At 62.4% G+C, this 18,722-nt stretch overlaps 1 protein-coding gene across 38 annotated transcripts; it reads left to right on the plus strand.

Moving 5' to 3' along the window:
- Nucleotides 1–1,438: 1,438 nt before the first annotated feature.
- On the plus strand, nucleotides 1,439–18,343 carry UBTF (upstream binding transcription factor). 38 transcript variants are annotated; one of them, XM_085561677.1, is made up of 22 exons: nucleotides 1,439–1,575; nucleotides 5,338–5,471; nucleotides 8,378–8,553; nucleotides 8,812–8,895; nucleotides 9,514–9,669; nucleotides 10,388–10,452; nucleotides 11,022–11,151; nucleotides 11,583–11,693; nucleotides 11,977–12,110; nucleotides 12,686–12,827; nucleotides 13,129–13,170; nucleotides 14,172–14,285; nucleotides 14,407–14,562; nucleotides 14,908–15,063; nucleotides 15,278–15,388; nucleotides 15,476–15,564; nucleotides 15,736–15,925; nucleotides 16,155–16,202; nucleotides 16,471–16,539; nucleotides 16,910–17,056; nucleotides 17,351–17,470; nucleotides 17,811–18,304. In XM_085561677.1, exons 2-22 carry the CDS (start codon nucleotides 5,414–5,416, stop codon nucleotides 17,922–17,924), a joined length of 2,412 nt encoding a protein of 803 aa, XP_085417803.1. In that variant the 5' UTR covers nucleotides 1,439–1,575; nucleotides 5,338–5,413; the 3' UTR covers nucleotides 17,925–18,304. The 38 variants fall into 38 exon arrangements, with proteins under 38 accessions (XP_085417803.1, XP_077644482.1, XP_085417820.1 ...); XM_077788356.2 differs by having other exon boundaries at nucleotides 11,022–11,142; XM_085561676.1 differs by lacking the exon at nucleotides 1,439–1,575 and adding an exon at nucleotides 2,009–2,150.
- The last annotated feature ends 379 nt before the right edge of the window (nucleotides 18,344–18,722 follow it).

An 18,722-nucleotide genomic window follows, 5' to 3' on the forward strand; every position in this document is an offset into this window, starting at 1 on the left:
CATATTAAAAATTATTAAAAATTCCTGTGGTCAGAAGCAAGGCCTGGGAAGGCCAAGGAGAGAGGGGGATGGTTCAGATGGGAATTTGGGGGTGCCCATTCCCAGCCCATCTGCTGCAGGGTCAGTGGCTCATTCCCAGGTCTCTTACTGGCAACAAAAGCCCCAAGACCACGCTGGGAGAATTGGGACTGGAGCACATTGACAACTCCATTGATTAAAAAAAAAAACCAAAAAACTGAAAAATTAAAAATGTCAATTTTCACATGTTGGGCCTGATTGGCTCTAAGTATTTTATGTTTGGTTTTTTTTGTTTTTTTGGTTTTTTTTTTTTAACTTTTATCATTTTTCCCTTATGCAAAATAGTGACAATTCCTGAAACTCCTGGATCCAGCCCAGGCCCTTTTCCACACAGAATAAATCCATATATTTTTATTTTTGAGCTCTCACAGGAGGGATTAACCAGCCGGCGCCAGTGCCGGTGGCCGGGCTTGGCAGAGCTCGGGCAGGACGTGGCGGAGGAGCCGCTGTCCCTCCCTCTGCCCGATCCTTCCCTTCGGGATAAAGCCCAAAGAAGCCTCTTGCACAGCCGGCCACTACCCCCGCACCCCAAACCAGCCGGGGGAGGGGAGATTGTTTCCCGGGTTTAGGGATTATTCTATTTCTTGCTTCCTTTTCCACGTAAACAGGCGTGCAAACCGCCCGGGTTCGGCCCGGGAGGCGCACGCAGCGCTCCGAGCTCGGTCAGACCGCGTCCCGCACGCCCGGCGGGGCTGCGCCGGTGGCCCCGGGGCTGCGGGAGCCGGCCCGGCCGGGAGCGGCGCCATGGCCGGAGCCGCCCGGAGCACGCGGCCGGCCGGGGCCGATCACCGGAGCGGCCGGATCACCGGAGCGGCCGGATCACCGGAGCGGCCGGATCACCGGAGCGGTCGGATCACCGGAGCCCGCTGGCAGCCGCGCAGGCCCGGCCGCAGCGCGGCCAGCCGGGCTGCTCGGTGCCGCCGGTACCGGAGGGGCGGCGGGCACCGTGCAGGCAAGCCGCCGGCCGGCGCGGTCGGTGCTACGGGAGCTGCCGGTAGCGCAGGGGTGCTCGGCACCGCGGAAGCCGCCGGGCTGGCCGGTGGCACGGAAGCAGCCCGGGATGGCCCGTGCTGTGCCGGCAGCCGGGATGGCCGGGAATGTGCAGGCGCTGCCCGGCCGGGATTGGCTGCGGGGAATGACGCCCAGCACAACAAAGGTGGAGTTGGAGAAATTCCATTAAAAAAAATTAAGAGAGAGAGAGAGAGAGAGAGAGGGAGAGAGAGGGAGAGGAGAGAAAGGGAGCGGAGGGAGGGAGGAGGGGAGGAAGCTGCCCCTCGCCCGCCCCGCCGGGCAGAGCCCCCCCGCCGCCGTGTCCCGGGGCCGCGGGGCGGGCAGGGCCGCGGCCCCGCCGTGCCGAGGGGGCCCGGCTCGGCTCCCTTCCCCCCCCACCCGCTTTCCCCCCTTTATTTTTTTTTTTTTTCCCTCATCTCTCTTTTTTTCCCCCTATTTTTAAGATTTTTTTCTTTATGCAAACGCCGGCCGAGGATTGTTGCACATGTAAGGAGATTTTTTTTCTTCCTCCCTTCCCCCCCCCCACCCCACCCCCCCCTCCTTTCCCTCCTCTTCTCCTTCCTCCTCCTCCTCCTCCTCTTTTTCTTCTCACCACAGTGTTGCAAAAGCAAAGAGCAATAAAAAACCCGGCGGAAAGCGGCGGCGGGGCGGCGGGGCTGGCGGGGAGATCCCGGCGGATCCCGGCGCGCTCAGCCCGGCTGATTGGAAGAGCGAACGCAGCGCCATGGAGGCGGGGGAAAGCGCGATCGTCTCTGCGGGGACTGGAGCGCGTCCACGCCCGGGGCCAGCGCTGCAGAGCTGGCCGCCGTTCAACCGCCGCTCCCCCGCCCCGGCCCCGCCGAGCGAGCCCCGAGCCCCCGCCGCCCCCCAAAGCGGCGGCCCCGCCGGTACGTGCCCGCGCCGGGGGAGCCGCCGCCGCCGTGCCCCGCCGCGCCGCGCCGTGCCCGCCGCCCGGGCTCGCCATTCGCCGCCGCGCCGCTCCGCCGGCGGGGCTGGAGGAGGCGCTTTGTTCCTCCCCGGGCTCCCGCTGCCGCCGCCGCCACCGCCGCGCTCCGGGCTCGGTAAGGCGCTCCGCCGCCGCTCCGACGGGAACGGGGAGGGGGTCGCGCCCACCGGAGCGATTTTTTTTTTTTTTTAGCGAGATAGATAGATAAATATAAAAGAGAGAATATATATATTTTTTTTTAAAGAAAGGCTGGTTTCGCGTAGGCCCCGCGGGCAGGAAGCCGCCGCCGCCACCGCCACCGCCGGAGCTCGCCCGCCTCGCCCGCCCGCGGGGGGCACCGCGCTGGGGCTCGGGGCGGGGGGCAGCGCCCGGCTCGGCGGCCCCGGTGTGCCCCCCCTTCTCTCCCTCCTTTTTCCCTTCCCTTCCCTCTCCTCCTCCTCGCTCCCTCCCTCCTTCCCGCTCGCCTTCCCTCCCTCCTCCCCGGTGCCGCAGCTGGATTTCGGGGGCAGGCTTCCAGCGCTGCCCGCTTGTTTTTCCCGAGCCCGGGTGAGTCCCGCGCCGCGGCGGGAGCTGGGCGCCGCGCTCCGCCGGTGCGTGCCGGGGCTCGGCCGACCCCCCCCGCGCTTCATCTCCCCTTATCCTCGCTGTATCCCCTCTTCATCCCTTTTTTCTCCTTATTTTCTTTTTTTCTATATTTTTTTCCCTCCCCCTCTTATTTTTTTTTTTTCCGCCTTTCACCCCCCTTCCCTTCCTTTCTTCCCTCCGGACCGGGAGCGGGGCTCCAGCCCCCCGCTGGGTGGGTGGGTGTTCGCGGGCTCGAGGAGGGGTCGCGGAGAGAAAAGAGGGGGGTAAGAAAGGGAGGAAAGGAAAGGAAAAGCGAGGAAGGGAAAAGCGAGGAGGGGGCGGCGGTGGGGAAAAGAGAGGGGGGGAGGATCGGGTAGGAGCCGCTCCCCGGGGGTCGGTGCGGGGAGGTCGCGCTGCCCTCGCCCGGCTAGCTGCAGCTGCCCGGCCGCCCCCAGCCGGGCATCCCCGCCCCCCCTTCCCCCTCCTCCTCCTCCTCCTCCTTCTTCTCCTTCTCCTTCTTCTTCCCCCAGCGGCTCCGGCGGCGGGGCTGGGGCTGCGGCGGCTCGGTTAGAGCTCCCCCCCACACCCCCCCCCCCTTCCAACCTCCTCCCTCCTTCTTCCACCACCACCACTACCACCACCACTACCACCACCACCACCACCTCCTCCTCCTCCTCCTCCTCCTCCCCCTCAGCAGCCCGGAGAGGTGGGTTTGTCTCGGCTTTATAACCGCGGGTGGAGGGGAAGGAGCGGCGGGCGGAGGCGGGCGCAGCCCGGCCATTGTGTGCCGCGGCGGAGAGCGGCCGGTAACGATGGGGGGATGCGGGGGGGATGCGGTGAGGGGGGGATGAAGCAGCGCATCGCATCGCTCCGGGGGGCCGGGGGTGCGGAGAGGGGCCGGGGGAGCCGCTCCGCGTTCCCCCGGCCCCTCTGCGCACCCGCGGCCCCCCGAACTCGCCTTCCATTGTCTGCCCGGGTGTTGTTGGAGGGAAAGAAAAAAAAAAAGGGGGGGGGGGGCTCAGCTCGCTGGCGCCCGGGTGGGAACCGGGGGCGGGGGAGGCGCCGCCGGGGCCGCCCGCGCTCGGTCCCACCCGGTTCCTGCTGCCTGCTGGAGGAGGAGACTGGCGCTGGCCGGCGGCGCAGGGCATGTGCGGGCTCCCCGCCTCCGCCCGCCGGCCCGGCCCCTTCCTCCCCCGCCTCCTCCTCCTCCTCCTCCCCCCCCGGGCGCGGGATCCGGTCCCCCCGCCTCCCCCGCGGGGGGATCCCGCGCCCCCTCCCCGCGCGCCCCCGGGGATCCCGGTGCGCGCGCACCGCCCCGCCCCGCCATGGTCCCACGCATCCCTCCCCCTGCCGGATCCCGCCTCTCACGGCGCCCCCGCGCCGCCCCCCGGCGCGATCCCCCGCTCCCCGCCCGGGGCGATCCCCGGCCGCACGCCGCCCGGGGGCTGGGCTTGATCCCACCCCGCGGCGATCGCTCCGCCGGCCCCGGGGGTGGTCCCCGATCGGCCCGGGGGTGGTCCCGCCCCGCCCCGCCGGGGCGTTCATCCAAGCCCGGAGCGCTCCCCCGTCCCCGCGGGTTCATCCCGCCCCGGGTGATCGCGTCCCACGCTGCTGGGCTCCGCACGCCCCTCGTCCCCGCCGGGGCCGGATCCCTCCGGTGCTCCCAGGTTCGTCCCCGAGGGGCCGGCCCGGCCTGGCGGGGCCTGGCCCGTTCCCCTCCCGGCAGCTGCTCTGCCCCGGGGCCATCCCGGATCTGCCGGGCCCGGGGCTTCTGCCCTGCCGGGTGATCCCCTCAGACCCAGGCCCGGTTCTGCCGGAGCCCCTGGACCCCTCCCCGCGGCCCCCCAAGCCCCGGTTCCCCCGGGAGCCCCTCGGGCCCGGCCCCTCCCCGGGCCCGGGCCTGCTCCCCAGGCCTGTGGCCTGTCCCTCGGGATCCCCTGAGGCCTCCAGCCCCACCTGCCCTCCAGGGACTCCCCAGTGGAATCCCCGACGGGGATCCCCCCCGGGCTACCCTCCTGACAGCTCCCACCAAGTTTTGGGGTGTCCTCCCTCGGTTATCCTTCCCCGTGGAGACATAATATCCTTCCTAAGCGGGCCTGAGGACATCCTTCCCCTGGAGCCCCTGCTGTTGAAATACCTCCCTCCAGCTTGTTCTCCTTCCATGGGAGACTCCTGAATACCCCCCGAGGTCCTCAAATGCCCCCCCAGCTCCCTTGGATCTGGGGGATCCCCTTCTTCTCCAAGCATGTCCCCACCTCTGGAGAGGATTGTGCTGGATCTATGGTGGGCCTTCCTTTGAAACCCCCATTTTGCACTGGGGGGAAGGAACCCCCTTACAGGAGATCCCTTGGAGCCCTCAGACTCAGATTCTCTTGATCCCAGGTTTTTGGATCCCACCCACCCCAGGGAGCCACCTTGAACCTGTCTCCTCTGGGATTTATTGGGATCCCTCTCAAATCCTCCCCCACCCTGGGGATGAACCCCTGGACCCTGCTCCCCTGCCCACACACCCCTTTTCTCCTCCCCTGACCAACGTGGGTGTCCCATCACCGTGAAGGATCCCCCCTCCTGGAGCTCTCCCCAAACCTCGCAGGGATGGGTGGGAAAGGGTATTCCTGCACTCGTTCTCTCTCCGGGGAGTGGAGAGGATGGGCGGATGCCTGGATCAGGTTTCCCGTTAGGAGTTGAGGCCCCCATCATGGTGGGGATGCCTAGCAGGGTTCTCCCTTTCCTTGCAGAGCCGTGCGGGAGTGATTTCGGGAAGAGGGTGAGGAGGGAGCCGGCGGGACCGTCCTGGGCACAGGCAGGTGGAGGATGAACGGCGAAGCCGAGTGCCCTGCAGACCTGGAAATGACAGCTCCCAAAAACCAAGGTGAGCCCCCGGCAGCCCCCCCAGCATGCCGGTGCTCCCGGAGGAACACTGCTGGCACGCTTAAAAATGATAACAAATGAACCTCAGAGCGCCCCTTTTCTCGGAGGGATGGCAGAGGAGAAGGGATGGAGAGGGAGGAGGGATGGAGGATCCGTGATCCCGGCTGCCAGTGGGAATCTGCCTCTCCGAGTTCTGATCCGCCGCGGGGAACACGCACACACATGTACGAGCACACGGCTGCAGGGAACACGCACACACGTGTATGAGCACACAGATTCATGCTCCGGGCCACCGGCAGCCCCTTGGCGCTGGGATGCTCCTCGGGGGCACTGGAATTCCGGGGGGATTGGGAAGGGGGGGCTGGCACAGAGGTGCTGCCCTGCCTGCTCACATCTGGGCTGCATTAAAAGCCGAGCCGTTACCTTGGGCCTCCGGCTTCCAGACCCCAGCATGACATCAGAGCTTCAACTTTTATTGGAAAAGGAAAACAAGGGAGAAAAGAGAGATGTTTATTTAGGGCAGCTCGCAGGGCTCTGCCACTCCACCCCTCAAAAACCCCCTGGGTCCCCCAAACCTCTGGACCTGCCAGGTCCCCTCATTTTCCTCCTTCCCTGCTGCAGTCAGGGTTGTTGCCTCGAGCGAACCCGGCCGGAGCACGTGTCCTTCTCCGGGACTTTAGATGGATTTAATTACACCGGGGCAGCTTTCCTAATATAGACCCGGCCCGGCCGGTGCCAGGAGAGCCGGGATAAATCGGTCCCAGGGCACAGACAACCCCATTCATCCTGGTGGGTGAATGCTGCAATTCCAGCCTTTTTCAGCATGCCCCAGGTTGAGGGAGGGGGAGCAGAGGGATGGAGAGCTGACTGTGGGGGTCCCTGTTGTCCCCACCCTGCTGCCAGTGAGGATTTTGGGATGTTTCCACTGTTTTTTTTACATATTCCTTTGGGATGTGGTTATTCCGGCTGTCTGCCAGTGGGGGTTCACGCAGGGCCAAAGGTCTCTGGGTGTTCCTGCATTCAAAGAGGGAAACTGAGGCGCTGGGCTTGATGGGGGCAGGTTTGGGGGGGTGTTTCATCTCCTTCATCCCCTCTGGATTTTTGTGGCTGTGCTGCTTTTGGTAATTCCTCCTGATTTCTGCAAGTAAAGTTGGCACCAGCTTCCCAGCCCTGTTCAGCCTCATTGGTCCTTGCCTGGGAGGCCTGGAAAGTGGATGGGGAAAACAGGAGGACAGAATTTGGGGCTGTGTTCTCCCTTCCCCAGCTCGGATCTCCCCCAGCTCTGTAGGGAATGGGAGTTCCCCATCTCTTTTGCCTCTTCATGGTGTTTTGGGATGAAGCCATGAGCATGGGGACACACCCCAAGCCACCAGGCCCTCGCTTTCCAGGGGGGCTCTTTCTGTCTTCTCCTTCCATATGAATTCCTAATGAGGTCACTTTAGGGACCAGCTGGATCCCAAACTGTTCCTGCCTTGACCCCCAACGAGGCAGGTCCAGGAGGGGAAATGGGATGGGGGTGGGGGGGGTCACATCCTGGCTGTGCTCCCTTCACCAGCTCCCGTATGTCCTTTAACATCCCTTGCTTGGATTTGGGATTCCAGGGGAATTGTCCTTCCCCAGACTCCTGCAAGGGCAGGAGGTGGAGGTGGTTTTCCTCATGTTGAGTCTTGAGTGGAAGGAGAGCTGCAGCTGGAGAAATCTGCAGCTGGATATTTCTGGGAGCTCGGTTTCATTCCTGCAGATGGAGGGAGAGATGCTCCACTCAGATCCATGAGGAGCCACACTGTCCCCATCTCTGGGGTGCTCCACGTCCCGTGGGCAGCTCCGAAGGCCTCAGCCTTCACCTGGCAGAGGTGTGAGGCAGGGAATGCCTCGTGGTGCTGAGCCCTGTGCTGCGCTGCGGGATCCCGGGTGCCCATCCCGGGGTGAGGCAGCCAGGGCTGCGTGGGCAGGTGGCTCCGGGCTCTGCTCCTCCTCCAGCCCATCCCCAGGGAATTTTCCTTCCGCTCCCAGGCCCTGCCGCATTCCCCAGGGCCACCCATGTTTGCAGAGCACCCCGGGCTGTGCTCCCCTGCTGGCTAGAGCAGGGAGGAATTCCCCTGGCAAGGAAGCAGCCCCGAGGTTGGGGCTGGATGAGGCGTTCAGGGCTGGGATATGCTGCCTGCTGCCTGTCCTGGCATGGTGCTGCTGCCTGTCCTGGCCTCCAGGTTGCTCCAGGCTCTCCGGCCTTGCCACGTGCCCATCCCACCATTCCAGTAGCATGTTCCTATGGAAGCTGGGGATGCTCCTCCCAGCAGCTTGGGGGATATTGGGGTGACATGAACATCATCCTGCATGTCAGGGACCCCTCTGTGAGACAGGGTGGCTGTGCCAGGCTCTGTCTGCCCTCAATTTGTGGTCTGGGAGCTTTGACCTTGGCAGAGGTCACTGTGGAGATGGGCCCAGGTGATTGCAAAGCTCTCCGAGGTGCAGGAAAAGCAACGCTGAGGCTTTCCAGTTGCTCTGGATACATGCACTTAGAAACGAGGTTCCCTGCTTCCTGCTTGGCTGGAGAGCTCATTGCTCCCGTGTCACTCCACAGGGGTAGGAAACAGCCCTCTGCTCCGGTGCAGCAGAGCCATCCCTTATCTGATGGCTTTCTGGGATGAGCGAGTCTCTCTGGTTTGCACCGAGTGGAATTTCTAGCTTTGCCCAGATGGTTTTGGCCCATAGAAAGTTGCTTGAGGGTGATGGAAACAGCCACGTCCCTTTGATCTTTAATCTCGAGAGGCAGCACGTGGAGATTACATGTCCTGGCGTGCGGTCCGGAGCGGCACGCCGGGAGCTGTAGTCCCGGTGTCCTGCCGGGAAGGGAGGGGAAGGGAAAGGGCTTCCTGCCCCTGGCTGATCCTGTTTCTCGCTGCTCAGACCGCTGGTCGCAGGAGGACATGCTGACCCTCCTGGAGTGCATGAAGAATAACCTGCCCTCCAACGACGGGAGCAAGTTCAAAACCACCGAGTCCCACCTGGACTGGGAAAAAGTGGCTTTCAAGGACTTCTCAGGGGAGATGTGCAAGATGAAGTGGATGGAGATCTCTAATGAGGTAATTGATGCTGAATGGGGCTTCCTGGGTGTATTGTAGCAGGGTCTGATGTCCTACTGACATTCCCAGGACTGCTGGAATTGTTCGAGTTGAGTGCCCAGAGCCCTCGGCCCTTGCTGCTGTCAGCATTGTGACCCCCTCTGAGGGGCTGGCATCAGTCATTTTTGGGGTGGCATTACAAAACCCAGTGGCTTTCTGCTGTGCTGGGGATCTGCCCTGTCCCCTATTCAAGCTTTTGTCTCTTCATTTCCTGCACAGGTGAGGAAATTCCGGACCCTCACAGAGCTCATTATGGACGCTGAAGAGCACGTGAAGAATCCTTACAAAGGCAAAAAGCTCAAGGTATTGGGCAGGAATTAGGCTCAGTCCCTAAGGCGTGACCCCACACTTCCCCAGGATGCAGGCCTGTTGTCCCTGTGGCATCTCAGCTCTGCGTGGCTCTGCCGTGGGAGCCCCTGCAGGCACCTCAGTGCCCTTAATCCTGGTGTCCGGCTGCCCAAGGCTCCGGAGGCCGCGGCGCTGGGCCTGGGCCAACTCCCGGGTACATTTAATATGGCTGGCTGTGCTGCTGGCAGCCTGCATCCAAGTTTAGCTCCAGAGGGCCCAGGAGCTGCCATCCTATTCCTGGCCTGCCAGGTGCTTTCGGCTGGGTGGCCCTGGGGATGGTCCATCCCTGGGAGCTGGGTCCCATCCCCTCCTCCAGCCCCAGTGTCCCCTCCTGCTCTGTGCTGACAGCTCTGGATGCCTGGAGGCCGCTCCCAAGGTTCCCAGCCATGGGATACTCTAGTTCCTTGGGGAGCCCTTGTTCCCAGCAGTTTCCCCCTCCTTGCCTGCTGTGCCTGGACCACCAGCATGGCTGGATGGAGGCAGCCCCCAGCACTGGGGAGCCACGGGTTTTGCTGTGCCCTGGTGGTGCTGCCAGCTTCATGCTCAGTGTCTTCCACTCTGCTGTCTCCCCAGAAACACCCTGACTTCCCCAAGAAGCCCCTGACTCCCTATTTCCGCTTCTTCATGGAGAAGCGAGCCAAATACGCCAAGCTTCACCCCGAAATGAGCAACCTGGATCTCACCAAGATCCTGTCCAAAAAATACAAGGAGCTTCCCGAGAAGAAAAAGGTATTTTGTGGAGGGGAGGTGGGGTCAGCAAGCTCCTTCCCACCATGTGCCTGCCTCTGTGTGCTGTGCCCTGCTCAGCTCTTCCAGTAAAACCAGCAGAGCTCAAGCTCTGCCTGGCAAGGGCTTAATCCGGCTCTCAATGGGAGAAGCCAGGTGTTTGTTTAGTCCTGTCAGACCTGTAAGACTTCCTTGGCTTTTCCTGTCCTGGTTCCCAGGATGGGAACCCAGGATGGGGCGAGGCCGGTTGGGTCTGTCCGTTGGTCCGTCTCTTCCCGACGGACCTGGGTGGTGGCTTTGCCGTTGGGTGGATCTGTGTTTAAAGGGGTTGTGGCACACGCCCCGCTGTGCCGCCCTGTCCGGGCGAGGGACACGGGGACAGGCTCTGGGAGATGCTGGGAACAGACATCTGCCCACCTGGAGAATGGCAGAGCCTGGGCAGGGCTTTGAGGGTGCCCAGCTTTAACTCCGGGGTGTCCAGAGCACAAAGTCCTGCTGTGCCCTTCCCAGGGCTGCTGGGATACACAGAGAGGAGAGGTGCCCGGCTGCTGAGCCTCAGGCAGGCTGGAAACCCTCTGCAGCACCATTCTGTAGGCTGGGGAGCCCGTGAGTCCCTCCCGGGGTGGTGGCATGCCCAGCCAGGTCGATGGGGATGTATCTTCCTGCCTGTGCCCTGGTGCTGACGCCCCTCTCCACCTCTGCGGTGGCTTTGTGTCCCCAGATGAAATACATCCAGGACTTCCAGCGAGAGAAGCAGGAGTTTGAGAGGAACTTGGCGAGGTTCAGGTGAGCAGGCAGCTCCCCCTCCATACTTCCCCAGGCCCCTCCAGGCAGATCCAGGTTCCCCTCTGTGCATAGCTCATAGAGGAGGCCCTGATGGGCTTTCGGCTTGAAGAGAAGGGGGAATTCAGCAAAAAGAGAGCAAAGAAAAGGTGTCTGAGAGCTACCCTCCGGCTGGGAGACTGGATGAGGGGGAGAGCAGAGGACCAGCCATGCTCTGGGGGTCAGGGTCTGCGAGGTGGGGACAGGAGCCCTGCCACTAGCACTGATAAGAGCTGAAGCGTCCCCCAGTCACTGCAGACCTTCCCCTTGGATTGCTGTGATCCAGGTGGATCCTGCTGCTGCTTTGGCTTGCAGCCGAGCCCAGGGGTGGCTGTAGCCATTGCTCCCCAAGGAGGGACAAACTTAAATGTCTTCTAAAAGCCTCCTGCTCTTTTTGGGGACCCCCCAGTAGCTAAGCCCATGGAGGCTGTGCCCTGCAGTGACAGTCCCTTAGCAGGCAGGTTTAGGGGTTCTCTCCTTGCCACTGCCACCTCCCTGACGCTCTCCCTTCCCCACCTCCCCACCTGCTGAAGGGAAGACCACCCGGATCTCATCCAGAACGCCAAGAAATCCGACGTCCCCGAAAAGCCCAAGACCCCCCAGCAGTTGTGGTACAACCACGAGAAGAAGATCTACTTGAAAGTGCGTCCAGATGTGAGTACGGTGGGTGGGAGTGAGTGCGAGTGTGAGTGCTGGGGGTCCTGGACCCCGCTGCTGGGGCAGGAGGTGGAAGGGAGAGAAGCATTTCAGGGGGTCGGGATGGAGGACACCGCTAGGAGCTCCCGGAGCCTGGACCCAGGTAAGGAGGGGCTCTGCACACCTGGAAGAGGCTCAGGGATCCAGCCCCCACTTTTTGCCAGGAAGAGGTGACCACAGCCTGAGTCAGGGCAGGAAAGGATTCCAGCACAGACATCCACCTCTGGCCATGCCCCTCACTCCCACACACCCCCACGGCTCCCAGCCACCCCATGCCGGGTGCCGTCAGGCCCCACCAGGCAACGCCATTTTTTTGCCATTTTTTTATATTTTTTCATCCCTCTCTTTTTTTTTTGGATTTTACCCCTCTGCCCTCACCTCTGGCTTTGGGTTTTCAGGCCACCACGAAGGAGGTGAAAGAGTCGCTGGGCAAGCAGTGGTCTCAACTCTCGGATAAAAAGAGGCTGAAATGGATTCATAAGGCCCTGGAACAGCGGAAGGAGTACGAGGTAGGGAGCAGCCCCACCCGGTCCCCTCCACACTGGTCCCAACATTCACTCCGAGCCGCTCTGTGTCCCAGCCCTGCGTGGCCTCTCCTGATAGGCAGCGTGGGGGTTCAGGCAGGTCCTGGCAGGTCCCTAGTGAGTCTGAGCCCTGCCTCTCCAGCCGTGTGCAGGGCAGGCAGCAGCATCCCCAGGCACAGGATTAGGGCAATGGTTGGCTTCTCTCTCCTCCTCCTCCGGCCCGGCAGGCGGGGGTGGCAGCCCCTCTGACCGCTCTCCGCTCCCACAGGAGATCATGCGGGATTACATCCAGAAGCACCCGGAGCTGAACATCAGCGAGGAGGGAATCACCCGCTCCACCCTCACCAAGGCCGAGCGGCAGCTCAAGGACAAGTTCGACGGACGACCCACGAAGCCACCCCCGTGAGTCCTGTCCCTCCTGGAGCCACGGCCTGCGGGGCTGCTGGGTCTGGCCGGCGAGGAAACTGCACTCTGCTGGGCTTGGGAAGCCCAGAGAGCTTCTGGGATCGCACAGGGGTTAGATGGGATTTATAGGAACCATTTCCTCACGGTCAAGCCTGGGCACAGGCTGCCCAGGGCAGTGGTGGAGTCACCATCCCTGGAAGTGTTCAGAAAGTGTGGATGTGGCACTCGAGGACATTATTTAGTGGTGGGCTTGGCAGTGTTAGTTCATGGTTGGACTAATGATATTGGAGGGCTTTTCCAGACTTAAAGATTACATGATTCTGTGATAATTCCTTTAAACCAGTCCTTAAGTGTACATCAAATACACAATTTGGGGAGAATCTGAGTGAGATTTACAGTGATACTTTGGCTTTTAGGGGGTGATCCAGCACCCTGCTGCCCTGAAACACAGGCACTTCTCTTCCTTGCTTGGTGCAACCTAGCTGGGGGATTTTGGAGAGGCTTTTTTGCTCCAAGCCAGCTGCACAGGGACAAGTTTTCCCTAATGCTGGGTGCCTCTGTGGGTTTTTCAGGAATAGCTACTCCCTGTACTGTGCAGAGCTGATGGCCAACATGAAAGACGTGCCCAGCACAGAGCGGATGGTGCTGTGCAGCCAGCAGTGGAAGCTGCTCTCTCAGAAGGAAAAAGACGCCTACCACAAAAAGTGTGACCAGGTGAGGGCTGAGGATGGACAGGTAGGGGAAGAGGAAGGGCACCTGTGCTATGGGAAAGTAACAGCAGGACGGGAGAGTCTGGGCTAGAAATATCCCTGGAAACAAAGCCTTTCCTCAGTCCCTGTGCTAGCCTGCATCACCGATTCTCCCTGAGGTCCTCGCTCACCTCCCTTCATCCTTCCTGTCTCCTGTGGGACAAACAGATGGTCCAGGTGGAGGGTGCTGTTGCCAAGGGGTAGAGGCTGGGTCAGGGATGGAGTGAGGGATCTCTGTGTAACCACATGTCTCCATCTCCTTCCAGAAAAAGAAAGATTACGAGATCGAGCTGCTCCGCTTCCTGGAGGTGAGTGAGGAGGGGGTGCTCGGCCATCGGGTGCTGGAGATCCCAAACCTGGGAATGGAGAACTCTGCCCAGGGGCTGGGATGACTTAAATGGGGAGCTGCCCTCTCTGCTCCCCCAAAACATGTCTGGGCCCAGCTGTGGGTGCCGTGCAGGTGGCTGCACATAGCCTTGACCTTATTTCTGCCCCAGTGTCTTCCAGTTGGGCACTGGGAGGTGAGGGTGGGCCCCAGCTGGGAGGGGAGCTGGGGTGAGCAGAGGCCTGGAGCTGGAGAGAAGGGTGTGCAGTGGCTGTGGCCGTGCAGCCTCTCACTTCCTTCCCTGGCCGGGGCGTGGGCGGGGGACACGCTCCGAGGCCGCCCAGCACCGTCCCCGTCCCCGGCGGATGTGACGCGGCCCCGGCTGCGGCTGCGGGGCCACGGGCTGGAAAACCCAGGGGTGTAAAACCAGGGGTGTAAACCCAGGGGTGTAAAACCCAGGGGTGTAAAACCCAGGGGTGTAAAACCCAGGGATGTAAAACCGAGGGATGTAAAACCCAGGGGTGTAAAACCCAGGGGTGTAAACCCAGGGGTGTAAAACCCAGGGGTGTAAAACCCAGGGGTGTAAACCCAGGGGAGTAAAACCCAGGGGTGTAAAACCCAGGGGAGTAAAACCCAGGGGTGTAAACCTAGGGGTGTAAAACCAGGGATGTAAACCCAGGGGTGTAAAACCCAGGAGTGTGCCCGGATCCAGGCACCTGCCCACCTGCTGTCCCTGAGAAACTGCTGAGCCGGGGAGGGGACAGAGCTGGGGGAGAGGGACACTGCCCAGATAGGGGGTGACAGCGTGGGGACCCCCAGTCTGTACATGTGCACTTCCAGATGCCGGTTCTGACGGGGACAGGGTGTTGATCAGGACACCCAAGTGCATTAATTCCTCTTCCCCAGGGTCCCTATTCCCCCATTGCCTCAAAGCCTCGTTAGCACCGGGCTGTCTAACGATGTTTCTCCTCCTGTGCCACCCAGAGCCTGCCCGAGGAGGAGCAGCAGCGGGTGCTGGGCGAGGAGAAGATGTTGGGCAGCAACCGGAAAGGGGCGACGAGTCCCGCATCCAAAAAGTCCTCACCAGAGACCGGCAAGGTGGGAGCAGCCCCGGGAGGGATGGGGCGGCACCTGCCAGAGCCTGGGGATGGGTGGTGATCCCCAAGGGGCTCTGGTCCCTGCATGGGCTCGCCCCCCTCACAGCCCCGTGTGCCCTCAGGCCAGCTCAGAGAAGCCCAAGCGGCCCATCTCAGCCATGTTCATCTTCTCGGAGGAGAAGCGGAAGCAGCTGCAGGAGGAGCGGCCGGAGCTGTCGGAGAGCGAGCTGACCCGGCTCCTGGCCCGCATGTGGAACGACCTCTCCGAGAAGAAGAAGGTTGGTACCATCCCTGTGTTCCTGCTCCGGCTCGGGCAGTGCAGGGGGTGCTCCTGTCCTTGTCCTGCACCACGGGGCACAAACGGCCCCTGACCTGTCACACAGGTGCCAATGTCAGCACTGGCTGTGCCTGCCCCGCTCAGCACCCGGGGGATCAAAACCCACCAGATAAAGAAACCTCAGAGAGCCCTTGAGCCTCAGTTTTAAGGCTTTGGTGGTTTTCCTGATGGAGGGAGTCCCGAGATAGGGTCGGGGACTGGCAGGGCTGCTGTGGGACAGTGCTGGGGGAGCTCCAGTGTCCCCTGTGCCCTTGCCGTGCCCCCTCACCCCGTGCCCCCTGCCCAGGCCAAGTACAAGGCGCGGGAGGCGGCGATGAAGGCGCAGTCGGAGAAGAAGCACGGCTCAGATAAAGAGGAGCGCGGCAAGCTGCCCGAGTCTCCCAAAACTGCTGAGGAGATCTGGCAACAGAGCGTCATCGGGGACTACCTGGCTCGTTTCAAGGTGAAGAGTGGGCTGGGAAAGGGGCTGGAGGTGGGATCATCCCTCCCACCAGCAGGAATTCCCTGGAATTTCTCTCTGGCTGTCACACCTGGGTTTGGGCTGGGAGCCATGGGGAGGATGGGGGTCACGGGGGGAGCAGTGCCCCAGCAGCAGCACCCCAGTGTCCCAGGGTTTTTGGGTGCACCTGGTGCATCGTGGTGGTTCTGTCCCACAGAACGACCGGGGCAAAGCGCTGAAGGCCATGGAGGCCACTTGGAACAACATGGAGAAGAAAGAGAAGCTGATGTGGATCAAGAAGGCGGCGGAGGATCAGAAGCGATACGAGGTGGGTCTCTGCCCCATCCTGCCCCTCGCCGTGTCCCGTAGCCAGCGCTGCCCCTCTCCCTGACCCTCTGTCTCTCCTGTGGCTCAGAGGGAGCTGAGCGAGATGCGGGCCCCTCCGTGCTCCACCAACTCCACCAAGAAAATGAAATTCCAGGGAGAGCCGAAGAAACCCCCAATGTGAGTACCTGGGGTGTGAAGAACTGGGTCTGCCTGTGCTGCTGCTGGGAAGGGCCTGGAGCAAGAGGAGGGAGGGTGGGCTGGAGCCTGGTGTGGCTGGGTGAGGGCTCTGCACACCTGGGTTGTCTGTGCCCGCTGTCCCAGCCCGGTCCCTGCGCTCTCCCTGTGCAGGAACGGTTACCAGAAGTTCTCCCAGGAGCTCCTGTCCAACGGGGAGCTGAACCACCTCCCGCTGAAGGAGCGGATGGTGGAGATCGGCAGCCGCTGGCAGCGCATCTCCCAGGGCCAGAAGGACCACTACAAAAAACTGGCAGAGGAGCAGCAGAAGCAGTACAAGGTGCACCTCGACATCTGGCTCAAGGTGGGTGCTGGATCCTGATGCCTGCTGGGATCCCTTGGTTTTGGGGATGATGTTTGGCTTGGTTCTCTGTTCCCACCCCTCCTCCGGAAACCACCACCTCCCATTTTTTGACATTTTGTAACTTAAAAGGATAAAAGTTACATACTTTTATGGTGCTGGAGCCCCTCCCCACTCCATCCCCCATTCTGTCCGTGGCCTCCCATCCCTGACTGTGTCCCTGTCCCCACAGAGCCTCTCGCCCCAGGAGCGGGCTGCCTACAAGGAACACATTTCCAACGTGAGTATCCACGTGGCACTGCTGCGGTGGGATCCCAGGAGCTTGGCAGTGGGGTGGGGTCACTGGGGCCTTGGGGCTGGGCTGGGGAGCCTGGGGGCTTGGGACTGGGCAGGGTCAGTCCTGGGCGAGGTCTGGATGTGCCACACTCCAGAGAGCCCCTCCAGTGGGGATTTGTCCCCATGGCAGCTCGGCAGTGGGATTTCCTCTGGGCTGGGCACCAGGAAGGAGCTGAATTTGATCCCTGAAAGGCTTTGCTTTGTTCCCACAGAAACGCAAGAGCATAGGGAAGATCCGGGGTCCCAACCCCAAGATGAAGCCAACGATGCAGTCCAAGTCGGTGAGTCACAGCAGCCCCGTGGGGCCGCCCAGGCCCCCTCCCTGGGGAGCGTGTCGAGGGGACCCACACCCCTTGTTTGAGCCATCCTTGGTGCTTCCAGCTCCCTGCCCGGTCCTCGAGACCATAAATCTTCCCCAAATCCCTGCTCAGAACCCGTCCAGGTGGGATTTTGACCCTGGCAGCTGCTCGGGAACCCTTTCTGGTGCAGTTCCCAGTATAAATGGGGAAAGGCTCCCAGTGAGGTGTGGGGTGGGGAATCTCCTGTGCTCCAGGGCTGCAGGAACCCAAAGGAGACTGTCAGGGATGGGCTGGGAGCTGCACCCATGGGTGTGGAGCTCCAGGGACTCACCAAGCCCCTCCCGTCCTGCAGGAGTCAGAGGACGACGACGAGGAGGAAGAGGAGGAGGAAGATGACGATGAAGATGAGGATGATGATGATGACAACGGCGACTCGTCAGAGGAAGGCGGCGACTCCTCGGAGTCCAGCAGCGAGGAGGAGAGCGAGGACGGGGACGAGGTGAGGCCGTGGCACGGGGAGGGCACAGGGCCCCCCTCACCCTCCCCCGGGGCTGGGGGGCACCTGCAGCCGGGCTCAGATAGATCGGTGGCGGAGGAGCCCCCCGGGAAGCAGGGGGACACGGGGAGAAGGAGGGGAGCAGGAGCCCCCGGTGCTCCCGGGGCGGGCACGAGGAGCAGCCGCGGGGCGTAGAGGTGCGGGGGGGATGTGCAGAGCCCCCAGTGAGCAGAGAAAAATCTCCTGTCTTTTTCCTGGTGGAGATACTGAGTCTGGTCTCGGCTCCGTTTGCGCCAGTGTGAATGCCGAGTAAGTCACCAGAGTCAAAGCTTTACACCGGTGCAACTGAAATCAGCCTATGCTGGATGGCGCTGGGGCCAGAAACCGTGTCCGTGCCTTGTGCTCGCCACCGGACAGGTGAGGTGTTTCCACCCCCTCGCTGGTCTCAGCTCACGCCTCTTCCTTCCCTGGCTTTAGAGGGGGGAAACTGAGGCACGAGGCGGGTCGGGCAGCCTCCCTCGGATCGTGTAGCGAGGCAGTGGCAGAGGTGAGGGCAGGACCCCGCGCGCTGCTCCGGCGCCCCGAGCTGAGCCCTCGCTCCCGGCTCCTGCCGTGCCCTTCCTCCTGCACCCCCAGACCCGGGGGCAGCGATGGGAGGGTCTGGGGGCCACACCTGCGGGGGGGTGAGCGGGGGACAAGGAGCGACGTGGACTAACCCTGCCCTGACCTCCCCCTCCTCTCTGCCACCCCCTCCCAGAACGACGAGGACGATGAGGATGAGGATGATGAGGACGAGGATGACAACGACTCAGAGGGCAGCAGCAGTTCCTCCTCCTCCTCGGGGGACTCCTCCGACTCCGACTCCAACTGATCGGCCAAGCTCTTTGTAACGTCGTTTGGTTTCTCGGTTTCGGTCCCAAATCCCCCCTGCAGCCCCTCCAAATCCTTCCTCCTCTTCCTCCTGCCCCCCTGTGGGACCCCTGGAGCGGGGGCTGGGGGCACCCCTCCGCCGAGCTCACACTACGGAGGGGGATCAGGGGCTGCTTCCCCCCATCTGGGGGGCGAGGAGAGAGCCCCCCACCCCTGCCCCCGCTTTACTCCCGAGGGGAAGCGATTTTTTTTTTGGAATTTCATTCTTTCCAGGGGGGTGTCTCTCCATCCCTACCCCCATAACCCCCTCGCTACCAGCTCTGGACTTTCTAGAAAGAGAAGAAAAACACACAGGAAGAAAAAAAAAACAAAAAACAACAACACCCCCCCACACACACCTTTTTTTTATCAAAAAACCCAGAAATGGGAAGAAAACGCCCTGGCCGCGCAGCCCCTCCGGCAGCGGGCACGGAGCACGAGCCGAGGGGCTCAGGACTCAGCCGGTGGGACAATGCCTCCCTGCGACCCCCCCGCCCTCCTCGCGCCCCCAGCATCTCGGGGGTCCTCCCCACCCCCCAAAAACCTTGTACAGTCTGGGAGCTGCCCCGGGAGCCGCCCGGGATCTCCACATCCACGGCACTTGGGAGCGCCCCGCGTGTCCCGGGGGGGTGGGAGCGGCGTGGGGGGGTCTGGGTGTGTGTGCGAGCGTGCGAGCGTGGGGGGCACCGAGTGTTGGGGGGGCACCGAGTGTTGGGGGGCACCGAGTGTTGGGGGGGCACCGGGGCCGCCCCCACCCCGG

This window comes from Lonchura striata, chromosome 27 (genome assembly GCF_050655825.1).
Source record: "Lonchura striata isolate lonStrDom1 chromosome 27, ASM5065582v1, whole genome shotgun sequence".
Taxonomy (NCBI): Eukaryota; Metazoa; Chordata; class Aves; order Passeriformes; family Estrildidae; genus Lonchura; species Lonchura striata.

What these genes read in the sequence shown, in the direction of transcription:
- UBTF (XM_085561677.1), top strand. Translation starts at nt 5,414, where the DNA reads ATGAACGGCGAAGCCGAGTGCCCTGCAGACCTGGAAATGACAGCTCCC. An exon ending in ACAAAGGCAAAAAGCTCAAG is followed by an intron (nt 8,896 to 9,513) that starts GTATTGGGCAGG and finishes CTGTCTCCCCAG; the next exon opens with AAACACCCTGACTTCCCCAA. An exon ending in ACTACCTGGCTCGTTTCAAG is followed by an intron (nt 15,064 to 15,277) that starts GTGAAGAGTGGG and finishes TCTGTCCCACAG; the next exon opens with AACGACCGGGGCAAAGCGCT.